Here is a 26,531-nt window from a genome sequence, read left to right as displayed (position 1 = left end):
TTCAAAGATGAAAACTCTTCAGCAGAAAGGCTTTAGAAATCACGTTTAACATGAACAATGAGATCCCTAATGATAAATGTGAATTGCACTGTTCCCTTTAATCATAAATTCTATCTTTTTTTTTTTCTTTCACAGTTGCATCTGTCTTAAACTTTAAGGACACAAGGATTTAAATTATTTTAATATATACCAAATAATTCCTTAATGCATCAATTCTACAATGATATTTTTATTTCTTTAGAATAAGTTTTTTGTTGTTTTACCTTTTTCTGTTACTTGACAACCTAAGGGCCAAAATGAGCATTTAAATTTGTGTTTTCAATATTTACAGACAATCTAGCTTTTAAATAGAGGAGCATATTGTAGATATTATGAAAAACCTTGTTTCCTAGTGAGATTTAAAAAGCTCAGTCATGGGATGCCTGGGTGGCTCAGTTGGTTAAGCATCTGACTTCGCTCATGAATTTGTGGTTTGTGAGTTAGAGCTCCGCGTGGGGCTCTGTGCTGACAGCTCACAGCCTGGAACCTGCTTCGGTTTCTGTGTCTCCCTCTCTCTCTGTCCCTCCCCTGCTCATGCTCTGTCTCTCAAAAATAAATAAATGTTAAAAAAAAATTAAAAAAAAAACTCAATTGTGTTCAAATAATATTGAAGTAAATATTGTTTTATTTGCTGTTGGTAACTGTAGTGGATAAAATGTACCATGATTTTTATCTTGGTCTTTATTTTTATATTTTCCTATGTCATGTGCCTCTAGTGTTCTTATTTATGAATATAAGGATTGGGAATTTTGGGATCTCATAAATGGCTATGGACAGAATTATTTGTATTTAGAAACTGTAAGTCTTGTATGTGACTGTTTTAATTTGGTTTCCCACAGCACAATGGAAAGAGTTGGGGCTTCAGGCCTTACCTCCAGGCCTCATGGTAGTAGAAGAAATTATTTCTTCTGAGGATGAGAAAATGCTTTTGGAAAGTATTAACTGGACAGAAGATACAGGCAATCAAAATGGTAAGTAAAACTTTTTAAATGTGTTATTTAAGTGTCTCTGCAAAATACCACGTTACTGCTCCTTCTTTCCTCCTCCTCCTTTGCTTTATTAAAACTTCTAATATTTCCTCAAAATTATTGGAAGTAGCCTAGATCTAATATTAGGCAAGTCATACCAATAATTCTTAGGAGCATTAATCATAAATGACATTTATATAACTATCAATTTTAAGCTCCAAACTAATTAATATTTATTAGCTAACTTTTGTAGAGCTAACACAGATAAGCCCTTTCACATGTATTATCTTAGTTGATCCTCTCCCCTCCAAGGCACATTTCCTGTGAGGAATCACCAGTTCACAATGCAGTAAGAGCCTCCTGGAGAGTCTTGCAAATTAGTTACCCTGACTCTTTCCGGATCTTTAATGGTCTTATGATTGGCAGTGTTTGTGTTTAACTCTTTAAAGTTGACTGGAGTGAAAAAAGGGATTGTCACAATTTTAGACTGAAAATGTAGCAGAGATGAGGTAGAGTGGTTAATTTTATTAACGACAGTAATTTAGCAGTTAGCAAAAATTACTATTACTAAGGGAATCTTTACTCACAATTTTGACCTCGAATATACAAAGAAATGCAATTCTTTTTCTCTCAAGTAGTTTATTTTCTTCTCTTCGTATAGTTCAAAAATCTTTAAAGCACAGAAGAGTAAAGCACTTTGGTTATGAATTCCACTATGAAAACAACAATGTGGATAGAGGCAAGCCATTACCTGGGGGTAAGTAATTGTGAATCGGTGACAAATGCTGAGTCAGAAAAGAAAGATTTAATCTATTGGAAGGATGTCATAGTATGTTTCATTTGTCATTTCTAAGTAAACTGGTGAGATAACTGGTTAAATTTAAAACATTTAAATTACATACGTAGTGCAGTTTTGTTATCAAAACTGGATACATATAGCCAAGGCTGAAGTCCCTCTTGAACACCATCCTTATTCGCATACTTCTCAGAAGTAGTACTGTTAACCGGCTAGTACGTTTTATTCCAGTCCTGTAACAAATGAGTTTACATCCCACCAGGGACACCTGTAAAGGTAGATAGTTGTTAGTATGTCATACTCACTATGTTGTGGTTATATGTAGTATGTTCACATATTACGTGTATCCTTCTGCTTGTTCTTTTCCCTTCGTTAAATGTCTGGGAGATCTAATACAGCTTTTTAATTTTATTCAGTGTTTAGCGGTAGCTTATTCAGTTAGTTCCCTGTTGGTAGACATTTAGGTTGTTTCTAGTTGTTAGCTGTTATAAATAGTGCTGCTGTGAGTGTCTTTGTGCCCGCCTGTCATGCAGTAAGCCAGGAGAAGTAGAATAGTTAGATCAAGGTTGTGTTCATTTAAAAATGTTAGTAGACACTGAAAAATTGCCCCCTAAAGCAGCTGTGTCGACATATTCTTACCAAGCGTGTACCTCCTCTCCCACCCGCCACGCCAACATTGGATGCTGTAAAACTTTTAACTTTCTGTTATTTTTGACTCCGGTGAAAGTAAGTTGGTTCTACTTTGAAAGCTGTGTTTTGTTTTTATTTTTTAAATATTTTATTTTTTAAAGTAATCTCTATACCTAACATGGGGCTTGAACTCACAACCCAGAGATCAAGAGTCTCATGATCTTATCAGCTGAGCCAGCCAGGTGCCCTGAAAACTGTGTTTTTCTAAAGGGAAATGACTTGGAATAACTAAGTTAAATTTAAATTTAATTTAAAATAATTAAAATAATTTAAAAAGAGCGGTCAGGCTAATTTCTAGTATATAATAGTAACTTTTATAATCTTATTGCTGTTTTACAAAATACCAAAATTGTTAGCACAAGTGTTCTTTTGGATACTTGATTGATTAAAATCAATAAAATAACTTCAGAAGCTTCTCAAGAAGGTTTTGTTTTTATTTTGTTTTGCGTTATGGGTTTATTGCTGCATTTGGATCTGACTGCGAAATTAAAAGCTGTGTGATTTTTCTCACAGTGACTTTATTCTTGAGTAAAACATGTAAAGTAAATATTTTAATATGTTTCACCTTTATGATTACCGACATCAGGTCTTCCTGACATTTGTGATGGCATTTTGGAGAAATGGTTGAAAGAAGGTTACATTAAACACAAACCCGATCAGTTGACTGTAAACCAGTATGAACCTGGACATGGTGAGTGCTTCTTCTTTTAATACTCCAACCACATATTTCATAACGAAGTAGAGTATGCAACTCCCTAAAATCAATGATATTATTTTTTATCTTGAACTATCTCTTCACGGTAATTTGCTTGTGTTTGTTACATGTAAGGCAAACGTTAATCCCTTGAGGAACTTGCTTCTCAAAGTGTAGGTAAGCAGGCTGACATAGTTGCTGTGTGATTTTTTTTTTTTTTTGTGATTTCTTTTTTTGTTCACTCACTTCTCTACGTTTCATTTAGAGAGAGGGGAGATTGTTTTAAGGACATAGGAGACAAGTGTGATAGAGGATCCAAATAATTTACAGATACCTGGTCTCTCTCTTCTTTCCCCTCAGAAGGTGAAGACAATTCTAGGATGGTACATCAGTGAAAAAATCTTTAGGGTCCTGATTTTTTTGCATTTATTAGCATCTTCATTTGATGTTTGTAGTAACGAAATGGCCTTAAGGATCTGACTAACGTCAGACATTGTGGGGTTTTGTTTTTTTTCCTGCTTTTATCACAATGTATTATAATTGCCTGTTTACCTATCAGTGTTCTTGGTCTGTATGTTCCTTGAGGACGGGTACATCTTACTTGTTTTATGTACTCATACCATGTGGCAAAGTTCCTTTTTCTAGGAAATACTCAGTTAACATAGATGAGAAATGGGTAGTGGAAGCCGCATGTTAATTATTGATAGGCTTGGTCCTCACACCTGGCTGTCGCTTTTGCCCTGCGTGTACTTGGGGATCCAGTGTTCAAGGAGAACGTGACTTTGGTATTTATCTTTCACACCTTTCTCTCGGGCTGGGACCGGGTCATTGTCCTAGGTCAGCAGTGACTCTCACGTTTTGGTTTCAAAATTGAGTGCCAGTGGCACTTCATCATGAAGTTAAGATATTTTTAGTTGAGATTTAGTTTGATTTTGTTTAGTCACATTCACCCTAAATGTTTCCTTATAACTAAAATTATCCTCCACTCCCGATTATCACACAGTGTTCTCAACCATAGTAATGAGAGGCTGTATTTAGAGTCATCTTAAATCTGCTAAAAGGAAAAATGAAGTGACATGTTATTTTATTTTCTGTCCCAGGAATTCCTGCTCATATTGACACACATTCTGCTTTTGAGGATGAGATTGTTTCTCTCAGTCTGGGGTCAGAGGTAAACGTTCACACATTTTTATTAGCTATCTACAACTCTATTACCTTATGGGATGCCAGGAAAACCCCTGTAATTTGATTTTTCACACATTTCACCTGAAGCCCTTGACTACAATCCAGACTGGCCTTACCCATGCAGCACTGCCATCTAGTGGCGGAAGGCGGTAGCTGCCGGCCACGCAGAAAGGAAACAAAACAGAAATGTGCGTGTCCAGAATTTTGATGCTTTTTCACATATATTAAGTGATTTGGTCTCTTCACGACACCTGAGCAGTACACGGTAATATCCTCATTTTTACAGATAAAGAACAAGTGGCTCATGTGTATTCATTGACTTGTTCGTATCGCTGCACTTTACTTGAACTACTAAAGAAGATGTGAAAAGTGTGATTTCTACTGATGGTTGCAAACTGCAGATAGAGTTTTAGTTAAAAATCAGAACTTTAAGTCCAGAAGAACCCTTAACATATGAGGTCATCTGATCTAACTAGAGGTTGCCTCAAAATCTAATCTTGTTGCTGAGGGCCGATACTATTGACTAGGGGGTTTGTTTGTTTGTTTGTTTGTTTTAAAGGATATTTATTTTGAGAGAGAGAGAGAGAGAGAGTGTGTGAGCGAGAATCCCAAGCAGGCTCCAGGCTGTCAGCACAGAGCCTGATGCGGGGCTGGAACTCATGAACTGTGAGATCATGACCTGGGCCAAAACCAAGAGTCAGACACTTAACTGACTGAGCCACCCAGGTGCCCCAAGTGCTTTGGCTTGTTAACCCATGCTGAACTCGTGTGATCATGTTGATTCTGGGACAAGCAAGCTGGTGTCATTTGATGAGACGGAACCATTGTATCAGCTACATGTGTGGATTTTTTGTTAAATGCTTTAAAAAGTAATGAAGATGGGTAGGAAAAAGAAAAAGGTCTTCTTTGTCTAGCTTATTTTTATCTTCTTAATACTGGCTTATGGCTCTAGGGGATCAGTAAAGAACATCTTTGTCCTTTCCTGTCAACTGTGTACTGAACTGAGAAAGGAGACATAACTGGAGATCAGACTGTCCTAGATCTGTAGCCGTGTTCGTGTTAATACTTCCCCTTTGAGTTAAGAGACACGTCGTCCTTGTCCCTGGCACAGCCAGATGGCTGGACACCGTCCTCATAGAGGCAGAGACTTCCCCTAAAACAGGACTTGGAGGAGCATATATTAGGTTCTGCAAGCCAGCTAGATCTGAAAGAGAGAGGAAAGAGCTCAGCCAGATGCATGACCCCAGGCGAGCCACTCAGTGGAAGCCAGGCCTTCTCTCCTGGGAAGTTAGGGGTGGGAGTGGGGTGGGGAGGAAAGCCTGCTATGTTCTGTACTTTCACTCCAGGGGACATTCCCTCCCCTCCTGGGGAAATAGGAGGACTGGGAACTAAGTGTCCCCCCACAGCCAAAAGTTGTAGAGAAGGGACGACGTGCCCCTTACCTGCACCGATAATCTGCTGTAATTGTTGTCTCCACTTGGTGTCTCTGAAGGCACATAACTGTTAGCTGCCAGTTTGCATGGTGGGGATCTTGGTTACAGCTGGCCTGGTAAGAGCAGGAAAACATCCATGTTATACATTATGACAAGAACAGCAGAGTTTCTTGTAAATGAGTTTTTGAGGGGTAGAGAATGTTTCTAACTTGGGGAAAAATATTCACTCGGCAGGTAAGTTTGTCATGCTATTTAAAAAGTTGACTGTATTTGGAGCCCTTTGTCTCATATGAAAAATGGCATTAACATCAGCTCTTGCCTGGCTGAAGGATTGGGGGCTAGCGTATGCGGACTGCGTTCTAACTCTGAGCACTGGGTACATGTAGAGACATCTTACTAAGGGGGAGCTACTTCTGGGGCTCCTTCCGGGAAGGTGTATCAAAAGGAAGGTTACATTCCCATGGCCTCAAAATAAGATTTCCAGTGGTCACCAGAAAAGTGACCTCAGCTTTTCCTCTTGAATTTACCCACTGTCACACCTGGGCCGTGTGCTGTTTGCTTTTTCCTACTGTGCAATTGCTGGTTCTTTACCCCCGACTGGAACTGGCTCCCAGACTTCTGTCCTTTTTTTCTCTATGTTCTCAGCCTTGACATCCTTAATTGTTGTAAGAAATGTATTACAGTGTCTATCCCAGTAATAATTTGTCAGCATAACCTTTTTTTTTTTTTTTAGTGTTTGTTTTGTTTGTTTCTCCTTGCCCAAAATCTTTGAGATTATATTTAGCTCTTGACTTGCTTGCTTTTCCTAGAAAATTTCTGAGAACTCCTAATTTTTTTGAGTATAATTGACTTACAATATTATATTGAGTTCAGGTGTGATGTAATGATTAGATATTTACATATATTACAAACTGATCAGCCATACCAAGTCTGGTTACCTTCTGTCACGCTGCAAAGTCCGTATGTATCACATCAAGATTCATGGAAAGACTGTCCAGACGGTTACCACAGTGGGCACAGATCGCTGCTGGAATTAAACACAGAGATATTTAGAGAAGTACTAATTTTATAAGAAGTTGGTTTATCCGTAAATTTTTTCATATTGGTTTCTTTTTTTCTTTTAAGATTTTTATCTTATTTTAAAAAATTTTAACATTTTTTTCAAAGTTTATTTATTTATTTTGAGAGAGGGGGAGAGAGAGGGAGAGAGAGCACATGTGAGCAGGGGAGGGGCAGAGAGAGAGACGGAGAGAGACAGAATCTAAAGCACGCTCCAGGCTCTGAGCTGTCAGCACAGCCCGATGAAGGGCTCAAACCCACGGACTGTGAGAGCATGACCTGAGCCAAAGTCGGACGCTCAACCGACTGAGCCACCCAGGCGCCCTGGACAGTTATTTTCGTTATAGTACAGTCAACATGGCATTGGGCCACATCTTCATTTTTCTTTTTATCCAGTGTGTCCGTAACATTCAGAACTTCTGTGGATGAGTAGGTCTGCTTGTTTGTGGGCCAGAAATAAATGCTTTCCCTTACTTGGTCATGTTCATTTTTATAATCAAATTCTGTTTTCACTTAAGTATTTTCTCAAACTTGTGTTCGGAAGATTCCTATATTTGTGTAATTTTCTCATCTTACAAGGTCTCTTGGGAGCCAAAATTCCCTTTTGTGTCAGTTGGGCAAATGAGGGTCTGCTGACAGTTTTTAAAGTGTACTCTTTATCTCCTTTATATGCAGTAATATTCATGCCCTAACAGTAAGGATAATGGCAAAGAGATATGTCTATTTTGGCCAGTAATCTGCTAACAGAGTCTGTTTCGTGGTGCGACATCATAAAATAGAATATTTTGTTGTATTCGAGGTCTTCTAAGTACCGATTCTTGGATCTTTTCAGGTAGAATTCGTACATTTGCTTTGTAGCAAGATAGCAGCATTATTGTCACTCCAGGTATGTAGAACTAGAATAAAATTTATCAGTTGAGTGCAGAAAACTACAATAGAGTCAATTTTAGGAGACGTAGTTGGATCCACTGGTTGGCTTCTTATTGAGAAGTCACTGATTTGGGGATAATATTAGTAAAGATACATATGTATTGTAAACGTTTTGTTTTACCTCACATATAAATTTACTCACCAGTATTTTGATGTAGGTCCTTTCTGTGAGAGTCCACGGTCTGCCTTGTCTTTACAGTTTTCATTCCTTTAAAGTGAAGCAAAAGCTTAAAGACATCTATGGAACCTTCCATAGGTTTTAGGTTTTTTTAAGGTTTTAGGTTTTGATGTTTTTATTTCTAAGGTTTTATTATTGAACTGTCACATCTGTTACAACGTTTATTATTTTGCCCACTTCTACTGAGTCTTTCAACAGCATTCAACCTGATTTATAGAGAAAAAAACCTATCTTCTCTTAAGTCAGTTTCATCGGTTTGCATAACAGATGATTAAATCGAGTAACCGCAGAACATTTGTGGATGGCACAGAGTGCTTCACTTGCTCAGGTACAGCCCAGCCGGTGAGAGTAGAGGTCCGAGAGCGTGTTGGAGAGTGGCCGAGGATCAGCAGACACTCAGGGCGTGAGTGTACTTTCTAGAAGTAATGGAGCCGGTTGGTTGGTCAAATAGATAACCTCTTAAAAGAGGTTTTATTTTTATTTTTTTAAATTTTGTTTTTTATTTTTTAAACTTTACATCCAAATTAGTTAGCATGTAGTGCAACAATGATTTCAAGAGTAGATTCCTTAGTGCCCCTCACTCATTTAGGCCATCCCCCCTCCCACAACCCTTCTAGTAACCTTCTGTTTGTTCTCCATATTTATGAGTCTCTTCTGTTTTGTCCTCCTCCCTGTTTTTATATTATTTTTGTTTCCCTTCCTTTATGTTCATCTGTTTTGTCTCTTAAAGGCCTCATATGAGTGAAGTCATCTGATATTTGTCTTTTTCTGATGGACTAATTTCACTTAGCATAATACCCTCCAGTTCCATCCACGTAGTTGCAGATGGCAAGATTTCATTCTTTTTGATTGCCGGGTACTACTCCATTGTACATATATACCACATTTTCTTTATCCACTCCTCCATCGATGGACATCTGGGCTCTTTCCATACTTTGGCTATTGTCGATAGTGCTGCTATAAACATGGGGGTGCACGTGTCCCTTCGAAAGAGCACACCTGTATCCCTTGGATAAATGCCTAGTAGTGCAATTGCTGGGTCGTAGGGTAGTTCTATTTTTAGTTTTTTCAGGAACCTCCATACTGTTTTCCAGAGTGTCTGCACCAGCTTGCACTGCCACCAACAATGCAAAAGAGATCCTCTTTCTCCGCATCCTGGCCAACATCTGTTGTTGCCTCAGTTGTTCATGTTAGCCATTCTGACAGGTGTAAGGTGGTATCTCATTGTGGTTTTGATTTGTATTTCCCTGGTGATGAGTGTTGTGGAGCATTTTTTCTTGTGTCGGTTGGCCATCTGGATGTCTTCTTTGGAGAAGCGTCTATTCATGTCTTTTGCCCATTTCTTCACGGGATTATTTGTTTTTTGGGTGTTGAGTTTGATAAGTTCTTTATAGATTTTGGATACTAACCCTTTATCTGATATGTCATTTGCAAATATCTTCTCCCATTCTGTCAGTTGCCTTTTAGTCTTTCTGATTGTTTCCTTTGCTTTGCAGAAGTTTTTTATTTTGATGAGGTCCCAGTAGTTCATTTTTGCTTTTGTTTCCCTTGCCTCCGGAGATGTGTTGAGTAAGAAGTTGCTGCGGGCAAGATCTAAGAGATTTTTTCCTGCTTTTTCCGCGAGGATTTTGATGGCTTTCTGTCTTTTTTTTTTTTTTTTTAATATTTAATGTTTATTTATTATTGACAGAGAGAGACAGAGCATGAGTGGGGGAGGGACAGAGAGAGAGGGAGACACAGAATCCGAAACAGGTTCCAGGCTCTGAGCTGTCAGCACAGAGCCCGACGCAGGGCTCGAACTCACGGACAGCGAGATCACGACCTGAGCCGAAGTCGGAGGCTCAACTGACTGAGCCACCCAGGCGCGCCCGATGGCTTTCTGTCTTACATTTAGGTCTTTCATCCATTTTGAGTTTATTTTTGTGTATGGTATAAGAAAGTGGTCCAGGTTCATTCTTCTGCATGTCGCTGTCCAGTGTTCCCAGCACCACTTCCTGAAGAGACTGTCTTTATTCCATTGAATATTCTTTCCTGCTTTGTCAAAGATTAGTTGGCCATACAGTTGTGGGTCCATTTCTGGGCTCTCTATTCTGTTCCGTTGATCTGAGTGTCTGTTCTTGTGCCAGTACCATACTGTCTTGATGATTACGGCTTTGTAGTATAGCTTGAAGTCTGGGACTGTGATGCTTCCTGCTTTGGTTTTCTTTTTCAAGATTGCTTTGGCTCTTTGGGGTCTTTTCTGGTTCCATACAAATTTTAGGATTGTTTGTTCTAGCTCTGTGAAGAATGCTGGTGTTATTTTGATAGGGATTGCATTAAATGTGTAGATTGCTTTGGGTAGTATCGCCATTTTAACAGTATTTGTTCTTCCTATCCAGGAGCATGGAATCTTTTTCCATTTTTTGGTGTCTTCTTCAATTTCTTTCATAAGCTTTCTATAGTTTTCAGTGTATAGATTTTTCACCTCTCTGGTTAGATTTATTCCTAGGTATTTTATGGGTTTTTTCTGCAACTGTAAGTGGAATCGATTCCTTGATTTCTCTTTCTGTCGCTTCATTGTTCGTGTATAGGAATGCAGCCGATTTCTGTGCATTGATTTTATACCCTGCAACTTTGCTGAATTCATGAATCAGTTCTAGCAGTTTTTTGGTGGAATCTTTTGGGTTTTCCATATAGAGTATCATGTCATCTGCGAAGAGTGAAAGTTTGTCCTCCTCCTGGCCGATTTGGATGCCTTTTATTTCTTTGTGTTGTCCGATTGCAGAGGCTAAGACTTCCAATACTATGTTGAATAACAGTGGCGAGAGTGGACATCCCTGTCTTGTTCCTGACCTTAGGGGGAAGCTCTCAGTTTTTCCCCATTGAGGATGATATTAGCGTTGGGTCGTTCATATATGGCTTTTATGATCTCGAGGTATGATCCTTCTATCCCTACTTTCTTGAGGGTTTTTATTTTTATTTATTTATTAAAAAAAACATTTTTTTTAATGCTTTTTATTTATTTTGAGACAGAGAGAGACAGAGCATGAGCAGGGGAGGGGCAGAGAGAGGGAGACACAGAATCCGAAGCAGGCTCCAGGCTTCAGGCTGTCAGCACAGAGCCCGACGCGGGGCTTGAACTCACAAACTGTGAGATCATGACCTGAGCTGAAGTCGGACGCTTAACTGACTGAGCCACCCAGGCACCCCTCTTGAGGGTTTTTATCAAGAAAGGATACTGTATTTTGTCAAATGCTTCCTGTGCATCTATTGAGAGGATCATATGGTTCTTGTCCTTTCTTTTATTGATGTGATGCATCATGTTAATTGTTTTGCAGATATTGAACCAGCCCTGCATCCCAGGTATAAATCCCACTTGGTCGTGGTGAATATTTTTTTTAATGTATTGTTGGATCCCATTGACTAATACCTTGTTGAGGATTTTTGCATCCATGTTCATCAGGGAAATTGGTCTATAGTTCTTTTTAGTGGGTATCTGTCTGGTTTTGGAATCAAGGTAAGGCTGGCTTCATAGAAAGAGTTTGGAAGTTTTCCTTCCATTTCTATTTTTTGGAACAGCTTCAAGAGAATAGGTGTTAACTCTTCCTTAAATGTTTGGTAGAATTCCCCTGGAAAGCCATCTAGCCCTGGACTCTTGTTTTTTGGCAGATTTTTGATTATTAATTCGATTTCCTTACTGGTTATGGGTCTGTTCAAGTTTTCTTTTTCTTCCTGCTTCAGTTTTGGTAGTATATATGTTTCTAGGAATTTGTCCATTTCTTTCAGATTACCCATTTTATTGGCATACAATTGCTCATAATATTCTTTAAAAAAAATTTTTTTTTGATGTTCATTTATTTTTGACACAGAGAGAGACACACAGCATGAGCGGGGGAGGGGCAGAGAGAGAGGGAGACACAGAATCCGAAGCAGGCTCCAGGCTCTGTGCTGTCAGCACAGAGCCTGATGTGGGGCTTGAACCCACAAACAGCGAGATCATGACTTGAACGGCAGTCGGACACTTAACCGACTGAGCCACCCAGGTGCCCCGATAATATTCTCTTATTATCGTTTTTATTTCTGTTTTTTTGGTTGTGATCTCTCCTCTTTCATTCTTGATTTTATTTATTTGGGTCCTTTCCTTTTTCTTCTTGATCAAACTGGCTAGTGGTTTATCAGTTTTGTTAATTCTTCCAAAGAACCAGCTTCTCATTTCATTGATATGTTCTACTGTCTTTTTGGTTTCAATAGCATTAATTTCTGCTGTAATCTTTATTATTTCCTGTATTCTGCCTGTTTTGGGTTTTATTTGCTGTTCTTTTTCCAGCTCCTTAAGGCGTAAGATTAGGTTGTATATCTGAGATCTTTCTTCCTTCTTTAGGAAGGCCTGGATTGCTATATACTTTCCTCTTATGACTGCCTTTGCTGAGTCCCAGAGGTTTTGGGTTGTGGTGTTATCATTTTCATTGACTTCCATATACTTTCTGCTTTCCTCTTTAACTGCTTGGTTAGTCCATTCATTCTTTAGTAGGATTTTCTTCCGTCTCCAAGTATTTGTTACCTTTCCAAATTTTTTCTTGTGGTTGATTTCTTGTTTCATAGCGTTGTGGTCTGAAAATATGCACGGTATGATCTCGATCTTTTTGTACTTACTTAGGGCTGATTTGTGTCCCAGTATATGGTCTATTCTGGAGAATGTTTCATGTGCACTGGAGAAGAATGTATATTCTGCTGCTTTAGGATGAAATGTTCTGAATATATGTTACGTCCATCTGGTCCAGTGTGTCATTCAAAGCCATTGTTTCCTTGTTGGTTTTTTGATTAGATGATCTGTCCATTGCAGTGAGTGGGGTGTTGAAGTCTCCTACTGTGATGGTATTACTATCGATGAGTTCCTTGATGTTTGTGAGTCATTGATTTATATATTTGGGTGCTCTCACATTTGGCACATAAATGTTTACAATTGTCAGGTCTTCTTGGTCTATAGACCCGTTGATTATGATATAATGCCCTTCTGCATCCCTTGATACAGTCTTTATTTTAAAGTCTAGCTTGTCTGATATAAGTATGGCTACTCCAGCTTTCTTTTGTTGACCATTAGCATGATAGATGGTTTTCCATCCCTTTTCAATCTGAAGGTGTCTTTAGGTCTAAAGTGGGTCTCTTGTAAACAGCATATAGATAGATCTTGTTCTTTTAACCATTCTGTTACCCTATGTCTTTTGATTGGAGCATTGAGTCCATTGACGTTTAGAGTGAATACTGAAAGATATGAATTTATTGTCATTATGATGCTTGTAGAGTTGGAGTTTCTGGTGGTGTTCTCTGGTCCTTTCTAATCTTTTGTTGCTTTTGATTATATATATATATATATATATATATATATATATATATATATATATATATTCATTATATATATATATATATTCATCTTTTCTCTCAGAGAGTCCCCCTTAAAATTTCTTGCAGGGCTGGTTTAGTGGTCACAAACTCCTTTAATTTTTGTTTGTCTGGGAAACTTTTTATCTCTCCTTCTGTTTTGAATGACAGCCTTGCTGGATAAAGAATTCTTGGCTGCATATTTTTCTGATTCAGCACACTGAATGTATCCCTCCACTCCCTTCTGGCCTGCCAAGTTTCTGTGGATAGGTCTGCTGCAAACCTGATCTGTCTTCTCTTGTATGTTAGGGACATTTTTCCCTTGCTGCCTTCAGGATCCTCTCCTTGCCTGAGTATTTTGTGAGTTTGACTATGACCTGCCTTGTTGATGGTCAGTTTTTGTTGAATCTAATGGGAGTCCTGGATTTTGATGTCTGTGTCTTTCCCCAGGTTAGGAAAGTTTTCTGCTATGATTTGCTCACATAACCTTCTACCCCTATTTCTCTCTCTTCCTCTTCTGGGACCCCTATGATTCTGATGTTCCTTTTTAAGGAGTCACTGATTTCTCTAATTCTTAAATCGTGCTCTTTTGCCTTAATCTCCCTCTTTTTTCCTGCTTCGTTATTCTCTATAAATTTTGTCCTCTATATCACTGATTCTCTGTTCTGCCTTGTCCATCCGTGCTGCCGCTGCATCCAACCGTGATTGCAGCTCAGTTATAGCATATTTAACTTCATTCTGGCTATTTTTTCTTCTTTTATCTCTGCAGAGAGGGATTCTAATCTATTTTTGACTCCAGCTAGTATTCTTATTATCGTGATTCTAAATTCTGGTTCACACATCTTGCTTATATCTGTGTTGGTTAAATCCTTGGCTGTCGTTTCTTTGTGCTCTTTCTTTTGGGGTGAATTCTTTCGTTTTGTCATTTTGAATGGAGAAAAGGAATTAGCGAGAAAAATTGAAATTAACAAATTAAAATTAAAAAAATATTTAGATTAAAAATTAAAAACTCACACATACACAAAAATTGAATAGATGATGCTAGATCCTAGGTGTGTTTTGGTCTGGGTGTTGAAAGTGGTTTGACAGATTAGAGAAAAAAAAGGGGGGTGGGAGAGAAAAAAAAAAGGATATCATTTGAGAATTTGAAAAGATGAATACACTGAAGTAGACTAAAACAAGATGATGGGGGTAAAATAGAATTTGAAAAAACATACACAAAAGTAAAGAATACAGTAGAAAAAAATTAAAGAAAAATATTTTTAATAAAAATTAAAAATAAATATGAATTTTTTTGTTTTCTGCATTTAAGAAAAAAGAAAAGAAACAAAAAAGAGAAAAAAGATAAGAAAAGAAAAAGAAAAAAGAAATTGTTTGAAAATTTGAAAAAGTGAATACGGTGTAGTAGACTAAAATAAAATGATGGAAGTAAAGTAGAATTTGAAAAAATTTACATAAAAGCAAAAAATATAGTAATGAAAATTAAATAAGAATATTTTTAATAGAAATTGAAAGTAAAAATGAAGTTTTTCTCTTCATTCAAGAAAAAAAAGAAACAATAAAGAAAAAGAAAGGAAAAAAAGGAAATTGTTTGAAAATTTGAAACGGTGAATACACTGAAGTAGACTAAACTAAAATGATGGAAGTAAAGTAGAATTTGAAAAAATTTACACAAAAGAAAAAATATAGTAATAAAAATTAAAGACATTTTTAATGAAAATTGAAAATAAAAATGAATTTTTTCTCTTTCTGTATTCAAGAAAAAGAAAAGATTTGTAAAAGAGAAAAAGGAAAAAGAAAGAAAATTGAATAGATGAACCTGCTAACAGATTGAAGTAGGACTGAAATTGCTTCGTTTTCCCCTAGAAGTCAGTCTGTGTAGCTCTTTACAGTCCATAAATTAAGCCGGCAGTGAGGTTTGTGTTCTTGAAGAGCGAAGCTGTCCCAGTTGGGCGGGACTCGGTATAACAGCTCCGCTGTCCACTAGATGGCGCTGCTAGCCTACTGGGGTGGATTGTTGCGGGGCTCGTAGCTGTGTACGCGCATGTGCGGGAGCGGTGAAAATGGCGCCACCCAGCTGCCCAGCGTGTTCTCCTGGATAGGCAATTGCGCACCGTCGTCTGCCTTCAGCTCTCGTCCACTCCCCGCTTCTTTACTCTCTCTGACCAGACCCCAGGCAGTACCTCTCTCCCAAGCCTTGTCTCAGATGCGGCTGTTTTCCCCGGCCCCTTACTTCCAAGGGCTGCGGCTTTGACCCATTCCTCCCCTCTGCAGGAGGGTTTCACCAAGCAATGGCCAAATATAGGCTGTACCCAGGTACGCCCACTGGACCCTGTTGTTGCCGGTGCCCCGAGACTGCAGCCAGATGCCAGCCCGCCCCAGAAAAAGTTCGTGAGATATAGCGTAGCAGCAGCGTCTCAGGGATTATGGAAAATAGCAACCGAAATCTGGCACCAGGCTATACCCTTAACGACCTTGTCCCAGCACCGGCGAATGTGGCCACCTTCCGGGGTCTTCTGGGACCAGGTGGCTTCAACAGTCTCTACCAAATGTCCTTCCAGCAGTGGAACTGCTTTTCCCTGTGTGGCCTGAGAACCTCCCAGACCCTGCTCTGTTCCTGGGGATTCACCCTTCCCACCAGAGCACCTCCAGGTATTGAGCTGTGGAGTTGCAGCCTTTGCACTCCCCTTGTTTACAGTCTTAATGGAATTTAAACCCTCTCCTTTCTCCTTTCTCCCTTTTTAGTTTAGTCCCTGCGGCTGTTTCCAATTTTCTGCTTTCTCTCCAACTGCTTTTGGGGAGGGGTGCTTTTCCTGTATTCTCCCCCCTTCCCCAGTCTCTGTCCTCTCTCTGCCCACAAAAGCAGTTCCCTACATTTTGCGGCCTCTCACTCCCCAAGTTCAGCTCTCCGTGCCATGTACCTGCTGAATTCTGTGGTTCAGGTTGTGTGCATTGCTGTGTTAATTCTCCAATCAGTTTTCTAGGTGTGTAGGATGGTTTAGTGTTGGTCTGGCTGTATTTCATGGACACAAGACGCACTAAAAGCTTCCATGCTGTTACGCCATCTTGGCTCCTTCCTTAAAAGAGCTTTTATTGATGTGAACAGCATTTTCACAAGCAATTTGGGAGATAGAAAAACATTTCCAGCCTTGACTACCCCGTCCCCACCTCAGATTTTCGATGTGAATATCCAGCTCTCTAAAAGATGTTTTCTTTTTTCTAAATATGAACTTGTTATCTTTGTCTTTAGCCATTTTCCACCCACTGCTATTCTCCCATACAAAACAAAACAGACTTTGTCTCTTCCTCAGTTCCCTGCTCTGTTTAATTTCCTCCAGTCGATCAGTGTAGAACCTGGGAAACATTCTTGACGTACATTTTTAAAATTGTGAATTTTGCTTTCAAATACTATTTTCACTGCACCCCACAATATTTTCTTCCAAGAACAGCTCCTACGTGTAATTGTCAATAGCTGCACATATTAAAATAAACACTCATGAAAGCTTCACCACTCTCAAGATAATGAACATATCCATCATCCCCAAGAGTTTCCTTGTGTCCTCCTGTTCCTTAATATCTTAGATTACATAGTATTTTCCAGAGTTTTTATACAGCAGTCATGCAGTATGTACTCTTTCCTGTATGGTTTCTTTTATTCATCACAATTATTTGAGATTCATTCAGAGTTGAAGCTTAATTGGAATCTTTACTTTTTTGCTGAATAGTATAAGAACTTCAGAACACTTTAACTCTGAGACTCCATTATAATTTACATATTGTTATTACTGTGCAGTTGAATTCTCTTCATTTTTTTTTAGCTACTTCCCTGATTTATACCATTAGTGATCATTTAGACATACTTACCATTTTCTTTTCTCTTCATTCCTTGATCTCAGACCTCCCATCTGGGATCATTTTCCTCTTCCACAATGTACAACCTTTAAATTTTCTTGAGTCCAGGTGCACTGCTGGCTGCCCCTGTTATTCTGTCTGCAGGTGTCTTCACCTCACCTTCATCCTTCAGGCTATTTTCACTGGGTATAGAATTTGAGGTTGGCAGTTCCTATAGTGCGTGCAAGACTTCATTGACTTCCTTGTGGCTCACATTATCACTCCCATGACTTTGTTTATTTCTCTGGCTTCTTTTCAGATTTTCTTCTTTCTCTTGTGTTTCCTGTACTTTTATGTTGATGTGCCTGATTATTCTGTTTATTTTTATGGGTTTATTTATTCTTGGGACTTATTGGGTTTCTTGAACCTGTGGATTTTTTACTCCCCATCAATTTTGGAAAACTCTGAGCCATTATCCCTATAGATTTTTGCCTCTGTTCTGTTCTCTGTCCATCTGCCTGTTTTCTATAGACTTTATTTTGCTTGTCCTCTCTTCTGTGTTTAGTGTATTTTGTTAGAGACAGTTTTCTTCTGTCACTAATTCTTTTTTTCAACCATGTCTGATTGCTGTTAAACTCATTCATCAGTGGCCTAGTTTCAGTCATGGTATTTGTCAGTTTCAGAGTATCTACTTGGTTTTTCTTCAAATTTCCAGTGTCCTTAAAAACAATCATTTCCAGTTCTCTGCTGAAATTTTCAGGTTTAGCATTTATATCTGTAAACTTGGTAAGAATTTTTGTTTTATAGCCTGTTTCTGATATTTATATATTTGAGGTCCCTGTGGTTCATTTCTGTTCTTTAGAGATATCTAGAGATGTTTCTCTAGACTATCTAGACTATCTTTTTCCAGAGCAGGTACTGTGGTTTATTCTGATTCAGAATGTCTGAGATGAAGGCCAGTTCTCTATATTTATAGAAGGCTTACAGACAATTATGGTATTTAGCTAGAATTCTGAGTCGTTGAGTTAGAAAATGTTAAAATGCTAAATCTGTACAATATCAACTTCAAAGGCAGTAGGATTTCATATTAATCTTTCACAGAAAATAAATAGAAATGAGGTAATATAGGCACCCGATGGCAGTTGTAATCATCATTCAATCAAATGTTCCAGTGCAGTGCTAGAAACTGAAAAAGTTAAAGTCTGGGTGTCTTGTGTCCAGATCCTTATGTTTTCACACAGGGATTGGGTTCATCATTGGACAAGTCAGGAGAGTTGGGTTGTAGTTCATCCCTACTGGTAACTCTTAATGGACCATGGAGAAGTCACCTCCTTTCTGTGCTCTCTGTCACAGATTGAAGTTGGCATATAATTTTTGAATTTTAATTGTACAGAATTGAGAAGAATTCAACAATAACGGCAGCTACTGTTGCTGCCACCCCTACTGCTGACACTGATGTACCATAATCATCGCACCAGCAGTGAGTTGTTGTTGTTTTAGTGTATATTTCATAGTTTTGGGTTTTTTTGTTTTGTAATCGAGATGTAATTGACATATAACATTGTATTAGTTTTGGGAGCACAACATAATGACTTGGCATATGTGTATATTGCAGAATGATCAGCACAGTAAATCTAGTGAGTCCCAGTAACTCTAGTGAGCATCTATCCCTGCATATGATTACAGTGTTTTCCCCTTGTGATGAGAGCTTTTAAAATCTCTCAGCAACTTTCATATATACACCACCGTATTACTATTAGTCATCATACTGTACCTTATCTCCCCACGATTTACTAGTTCTATAACTGGAAGTTTGTTTACCCATTTCACCCACTCTGCACTCCCTGCCTTTGGCAACCACCAATCTGTTCTCTATCTGTGAGTTTGGTGTTTTAATTTTTTTATATTCTACATATTAAGTGAGCTCATATGGCATGTCTTCGTCTGACTTATTTTACTCAGCATAATGCCCTCCTGGTCCAAGTCCATTCATGTTGTCACACATGGCAGGATTTCTTTCTTTTTAATGGCTGAATAATATTCCGTTGTGTATAAATATCACACCTTCTTTATCCATTCATCTTTTGATGGACACTTAGATTGTTTCCATGTCTTGACTGTTGTATATAATACTGCTGTGGACATGGGGGTGCAGATATCTTTTTGAGTTACTGCTTTCATTTCTTTTGGGTAAATACCCAGAAGTGGAATTGCTGGATCAGAGAGTAATTCTAGTTTTAACTTTTTGAGGAACCTCCACACTGTTTTTCACAGTGGCTGCACCAGTTTGCATTCCCAGCAGCAGTGCACAAGCGTTCTCTTTTCTCCACGTCTTTAACTCTTTAATACTTGTTTGGCTTCCCTTCCCTTCCCTCCCCTCCCCTCCCCTCCCCTCCCCTCCCCTCCCCTCCCCTCCCCTCCCCTTCCCTTCCCTTCATATACTCATGACTACTATTGTTCTTTTTGCTTTAGCTGTCTCATTGTGGTTATCTGTGTATGTGAATCTGTTAACTTATTTTGCCTAAGGAGGAAAGCTCAGAAAAGAATTAAATGGAATTTGGAAGCTTTCTGTCCAAAAATGTAAGGTACATCACCCTATTCTTTTCAAATAAATTGTTGATGGTGAATTTATTCATTCATTTATTCATTCAAAAATATTTGTTGAGTGTAATCTACTAGACAGAATGTAAGAAGTAAATAAGCATAAAATATCAAATAATTTTTAAAAAAATTTTTAATGTTTATTTTTGAGAGAGAGAGGCAGAGCATGAGTGGGGAGGGGCAGAGAGAGGGAGAGAACTCAAAGCAGGCTCCAGGCTCTGAGCTGTCAGCACAGAGCCCGACGTGGGACTTGAACCCATGAACCGTGAGATCATGACCTGAGCGGACGTCGGATGCTTAACCGACTGAGCCACCCAGGTGCCCCCAAATAATGTTTTTTAAAGCTAAAATGTTTCATTACCTTTGGAGTTTTGTCATATATAAAGCAAAACTTAATTTTACTGAAGTGGTTTGTGATTGTCTCTTGTTTTTGGATTTCGACTTTGGGGGATGTGGATTTTCACTTTACAGTTCCTGCAAAGGAATGAAGCCTCCGTGTGGTAAATGAAAGCTGATAGCAAGTGGTCCCAGTGCAAACACGTGAGCATGAATATATTACAGACATTTAAGCTAAGCATTTATAATATTCAGTGGTGGCTACAGTGTGTCCAATTCAGCATCTTTTCTTTTTGCAGCGTATTCTTCCATTGTGCAGTGTTTACTTTGCTCTCTTTTGTGCCTTTTGCAAATGTATTTAGACCATTTAAACTAAAAAATGCTTCCACTTTTGTTTTATATTCTACTTGAGCTCAGCCAGACAAAATGGTTCAAAATCATGTGTATTTGGGGAAGATGTAGAGATGCCAGCCTCTATTCTTTCAGCAGTGGAGACCTAGTTTTGGAAGACAGAGTTGTATTCGAAAGGTGGAATTTGCTGGCATTCGCTCTAGAGTTGTTTGTGGTGTTTTCTTCTGAAATTTTAGCCTGATTTTGCTTGTTTCACACATCCACTACTGTAGGCAGGTTCCCAGGTATGGAGCCTAAATGCAGACGTGGTATCTGACCAGCGGGGAAAGTTTTCACACCGGAAGCTCAGATGATGCTCTGCTTCTCGCATCCTCTCTCAGAGGCAGTGGGGAACGAGGGCATTTGGGCCACAGCGGTAGTTCTCTCCTGCACGTACTTCTTGAAGGACCACTTTGCTGTGCCACGAAGTACCATCTCATCTGTATGTTCTAATGCGCGACTTTGCCCCTCACGACAAGAATATTGAGGCCTGGACGTTACAAAATTGCTTCTGACTGTGCAACAAGGGAGTAGAGTTTGTTTTCTTTCAGCGATTTTCAAATGGGAGACCGTGGGTCTAGTATGTTCAGGGTGTGTGGCTGCCACAGTTTCTTTCCTTTGAGTTTCACAAGACTTGGTAATCTTGACTTCTCAGCTTTCAAGAAATTTAGCAAATTTCAAGGCTCCTGCTTTTGTTGTTGTTTGGAAACTTATCTTGCCAATAGGATCCCAGGAAGGGAAATAGGTTTGTTTTGGTCTTTGATTTTAACTTGCCTTAAAGGATGAAAACTAAGCAGACTTATATGGCATGGGTAAGAGATTGAAAGGTCATTGACATCAGCCAGTGTTCTCCAAGTGTCCCAGACAAAATTCCTATTAGTTCCTCTGCCCTGGAATAATATGGCATATCAGCAGGCTTTTCTTCCAGCTACTTTTCAGTTTAGCAAAGTACACATTTAGGGGCGTCATTTTTTGTAGAGAGACAAAAAACTATTATTTGTTTTACTAAAAATGTTCTAAGTTCCTCTTCTCCCCCACAATGGACTATATATCTCATGATACACTGGGATTCTGTATTTGTGGTCCAAGGAAAGTATGTAAACAGACATTTTTGACATGACCTGTATTTCTTTGTAAATACTTTATAGCTTCAGTCTTGTATATTTGCATTCATGACTCTCTCCCTTTTTCCTTTTCTCCTTTCCCCCTTGTCCAAATGTGGTAGACATGGCCCTGATGAAACATGTAGAGTCACTTGTTTGCCATTTTTAAAAAATATTCATTTATTTATTTTTTAGAGAGATAGAGGTGGGGGTGAGATTGAGTGGGCAGACACATAGGGAAAGAGAATCGTCAGCAGGGTTCACGATGTCATCTCAGAGCCCGATGTGGGGCTTGAACTCACAAACCATGAGATCGTGACCTCAGCTGAACCCAAGAGTTGGACGCTTAACCAGCTGAGCCTCCCAGGAGCCCCCTTGTTTGCCATTTAAAATAAGCAAATTCTTGCTTCATTTGAATCCAATGAAAACATCAGTGCAATTACAGAAGATTTATATTTGGCAGGAAATGGGGAACAGGTGGACTTCTCTAGCTCCTGCTACATTCTCAGCTGTGGGATATTTTCTTCAGTCAGACATAGTGACTTCCACCCTATCAGTCTTCATCGTTCTCTGTGACTCACATGTCATGCTTTACATCATATTGTCTCTCGTGCATATGCCATTCAGGGTTTCAGAATGTTCGTGATCTCAACCCAATTTTCGAACCAGTAAGGATCCACATTAAGTTTGTCTTCTTTCTTGGAAATACTCCCAGTAGCAATGTACTCCTCATTTTCCTGTTTAGCCGACACGGAGATCTATTTATTTCGTGTACTTTTCTGTCATGAGTCATCTTTCCTTGAGGATAGAGTGATGGCTGTGTCTGGGGTTTTCACTTCTATTGTACTTTGAATGCATAAAGGTTTTATAAGATCAGAAAGTCTAGGATTTTTTGTTTGCTTGCTTTGAACTGAACATTATTCTCCATCATGCCCCACGAGCTTGCTGGGACCTTGATCTTTATTGACTCTGCCATCTCGGAAAATAAGGAAAATAGGTAAAACCAAAAAGAATAATTGGAAAAAGCTCCTGTGGAGCAAAGCTGTCACATTGGCAGAATGATTCAGCAGTTGCAGGGAGCGTTATTGATTGTGAATCCTTTGTGAATTTTTTAAAAAGTTGTTTTTTATTTATTTATTTATTTATTTTTTTTTTGTATTAACAAGCCTTGTTTAGTTAAGATACAGATACTTTAAATAAATATGATGATAATGACAGTCTTTTTTGATGAACTGTTTTAAGAAAAATTTAATTTTTTTTAAATTTTATAAATAAAAATTACTTTCTTAAATTAAAAAAAAACCAAACTCTCACATTGTATACCTGTGAGGTAATAGAAAACAGGTATATTAGTCTGTGTCCCCAGTTCCTGGCACAGAACTCCAAAAACACTTCTAAATTACCTAAATAAGAAGAGTACTAGGAGCATTTTTTGTTCTAATATTTGGTAACTCACCCGGGTTCCTGACACAGACTTCCCAAGTCCTTTGGAATTCCCTGGGGGATGGCAGTGTCTTGTTCTAGTGAGATGACTCCTTGTGGGCTCCTGGATGGTGGCTGCTCACCAGAAAGACCAAGCCGAGGTCAGAATCTTGGAATTTTCAGTCCCGTTCCCTGTTTTCCAGAGGCGAGAGGGGCTGGAGATAGAGTTAGTAACTGGTCATGCCGACATGATGAGGCCTCCGTAAAAATCCCGATAGTCTGGGGGTCAGAGAGCTTCCGGGCCAATGAACATGCAGAGGTGCTGGAAGAGGGCACAGAAGAGAGGGTATGGATCCTTTACAATATCATTTTATAATCAACTGGTAGACAGTGAGTGAACTGCTTTCCTGAGTTCTGTGAGCCTGTCTAGCAAACTAATAATGATTATCATCAATAATAATGGTAAGTATTATGTATATTCTAACCTAATTCCCGTAAAATTTGACTTATTTGGTAGTGTATTTTTCTTCCTTGAAACTTGGCTTCTGTATTCAGGACAAATATTTCCCAAATAATTAGCATCAAGTTCATACTTGTCTTGTTAGTTCTGATCATTTGTCTAAACTGAGATTTCCCAATTTTAAGATCATTACTCTCTGTTGATGGAAGGAAATGTGTTTGCATTTTACAAGTAAATAGGCACTGTAGATTTGTAACAAATGTTGAGTGTTAATTAGCCAGGAACTGTAACCTCTGGGCAGGCGAGGACATGTTTCTCACTTACCATTGTGGCCTTTGAAAGCTCACACAGTGAAAAATAAATATTCATCTAAGGAATAAATGGGAGTCTAGTCTCTCAGAATAGTTTCTTGTCAACAGTTTTCATTTCCTTAAGCCACAAATGATTTTCTCTGATAAAAAAAAAATTAATAAATCTGCTTGTCATTCTGTCCTCTACATGGACCTTAGTTTTTCTTCAGAAGATTGAAACCTTCATGTGTTGGTTTAAAAATGGGTCAGGGGCGCCTGGGTGGCTCAGTCGGTTGAGCATCCGACTTCGGCTCGGGTCATGATCTCACAGTCTGTGAGTTCGAGCCCCGCGTCGGGCTCTGGGCTGATGGCTCAGAGCCTGGAGCCTGCTTCCGATTCTGTGTCTCCCTCTCTCTCTGCCCCTCCCCCATTCATGCTCTGTCTCTCTCTGTCTCAAAAATAAATAAAAATGTTACCAAAAAAAAATTAAAAAAAAAATAAAAATGGGTCAGAGTGGGTTTTTCTCCCTTTCCCTCAACTTTTTAGTATGAAAATTTTCATATAGGAAAATAGAATGAATTGTATAGCAAATACCTATGTATGTACCACCTAGATTCTACAGTTAACTTTTTAACATTTTTGCTTTATCGAATAGTTGTCCGTCTATCCATTCTTTTATCAGTCCATCGTCTTACGTATACATTTTGGAAAGTTGCAGCTATCATTATACTTCACCCTACAACTTAAGAATTCATCTGCAGTGTTTATAAATAGAATATTTTTAGAGCATGGTTTTTTGAAATTTCAAAAGTGATCATTTGGAACAGATAATTGTTAGAAAATGAAATTCTGTCAGTTCGCTTTATTTTCCCTATTTCCCAGGACAGATGCGAAAGGGAGAAAAGCACCTTGGGTCTTTATAATTCTTTGTAGTTTACGAGGAATTTTCATATCTGCTGTCTACTTTGAACCGATAATAGTCGGTAACACTTGTTATGCGAGGTACTGTGCTAGAAGTTCACCTTTAACAAAGATGCTTTGCTAAGTTCCATTCATCCTGCTGATACTTCATTGTCATATTTATTTTTCAAGTGGATTGAATTGTTCACTTAAAAATATTTTTTAGCCCCATGGTGTGCCTTTTAAAGTCACCTTTGTCAGCTGCTGCTATGTTTAGACTGAACTCTTTGGCATTTGGGTTCCTGAGGACAAATAGTTTCCTGGTGTTGTATCTTAATAGGTTGTTATTCATAATAATATTTGAGCACAACTTAGAAAGAGTTACTGAAAATGTTCCTGTGTTCTTCGATTGTCTCCTATAAATTAGCCTTCAGTATCCAAAATGTTGCATGACTTTAAAGGCAAAATGGGTTATATGAGAATAGGCATCTAATAGTTGTTTGCGGGGGGTGTTATTAATTATTAATATCCTGTGTATAATTAAATTATAGAATTTTTATATTATGTGCCAGATAGTGTCTTTTATGTCCATTATATATTTAATTCATGTAACAATCCTATAAGGATTGAGGAAACTGAGGCACGGAGGGGTTAACTGACTTGTCCTGGGTCATATAGCAAGTAAATGGAAGAGTCAGGATATGAATGTTTCAGCCCCTAGTCCTAGCATTTGACCACTGCCTTCGTGTTTTGCATTGTATGTATGGTCCTCAGACCACCTGCATCATAATTTCCTGGGGTGATTGTTAGAAATGCAGATTCCTGGGCCTCATCCTAGACCTGCTAAGTTTGAGCCTATGGATGAAGGGTGTTTTTTAGCCATCCAGTTGATTTTTATGTGCACAGAAGTTTGAAGACCACCGTGCTATACTCTTCTGTAAGCATTATCATGTCTGAATCCCTGTTAACCTGGAAAGCCAGAATCAATTAATCATTCTCACCCTTGGAGTACATGACATTTTTGATTCATCTTTATGCTTTTGTCTTTCCTTCAAGGTTGTCATGGACTTTAAGCACCCAGACGGCATCACGGTGCCCGTTATGTTGCCTCGTCGGAGTTTGCTGGTGATGACCGGAGAATCTAGATACCTCTGGACACATGGGTATGTATTGAAGTGACCTTGATGACAGAATACCTCTTCTTTTGTGACAGTTCTCATTCTCTCCTGCTTGAGCTGCCAGAACCAGGCCCCATGTCTGCACATTGAGGTGTCCAGGTTGAAATCCCCAGAGATATCTATGCCCCTTTTTTGGTAAATCTTAACCTTTTATTTTTTTTTTTTTTTTTTTTTTTCAAAAATTTTTTTTTTTTTTCAACGTTTATTTATTTTTGGGACAGAGAGAGACAGAGCATGAACGGGGGAGGGGCAGAGAGAGAGGGAGACACAGAATGGGAAACAGGCTCCAGGCTCCGAGCCATCAGCCCAGAGCCCGACGCGGGGCTCGAACTCACGGACCGCGAGATCGTGACCTGGCTGAAGTCGGACGCTTAACCGACTGCGCCACCCAGGCGCCCCTTAACCTTTTATTTTGATAAAAGTCAAGTTTAATGGAAAGTTGCTAGCATGGTATAATGAACTCCCCTCACCTTTCACCTAGATTTACCATTTGTGAACATTTTACTGTGTGTTTTATTTCTCTTGTACATATTATCATTATTATTATTGTTATTGCTGAGTCGTTCGAGAACAAGTTGCAGACATTATGATCCTTTACTCTTCCATGCCTCATTGCAGTTTTCCTAAGAGCAAGTGTATTTATTACATCAGGGGTTGGCAACCTATGGCTTGTTGGCCAGATTTAGCCCA

At 38.8% G+C, this 26,531-nt stretch overlaps 1 protein-coding gene across 1 annotated transcript in view; it reads left to right on the top strand.

The window, feature by feature from the left end:
• ALKBH8 (alkB homolog 8, tRNA methyltransferase) overlaps positions 1 to 26,531 on the top strand; it is a 57,560-nt gene that overhangs the window by 7,732 nt on the left and 23,297 nt on the right. The window contains exons 4-8 of the mRNA XM_047071377.1: positions 879 to 1,010; positions 1,669 to 1,764; positions 3,080 to 3,184; positions 4,288 to 4,358; positions 25,720 to 25,826. Coding sequence (XP_046927333.1) covers positions 879 to 1,010; positions 1,669 to 1,764; positions 3,080 to 3,184; positions 4,288 to 4,358; positions 25,720 to 25,826 — 511 coding nt within the window. The remainder of the gene's footprint in view (positions 1 to 878; positions 1,011 to 1,668; positions 1,765 to 3,079; positions 3,185 to 4,287; positions 4,359 to 25,719; positions 25,827 to 26,531) is intronic.

The sequence above is a fragment of the Lynx rufus genome, unplaced genomic scaffold, assembly GCF_022079265.1.
Source record: "Lynx rufus isolate CCGP_SWC_20201006 ecotype Redwood Valley unplaced genomic scaffold, mLynRuf1.p SCAF_9, whole genome shotgun sequence".
Taxonomy (NCBI): domain Eukaryota; kingdom Metazoa; phylum Chordata; class Mammalia; order Carnivora; family Felidae; genus Lynx; species Lynx rufus.
The sequence above is the reverse complement of the archived record's forward strand: the minus strand, read 5'-3'. Positions and strand labels throughout refer to the sequence as shown.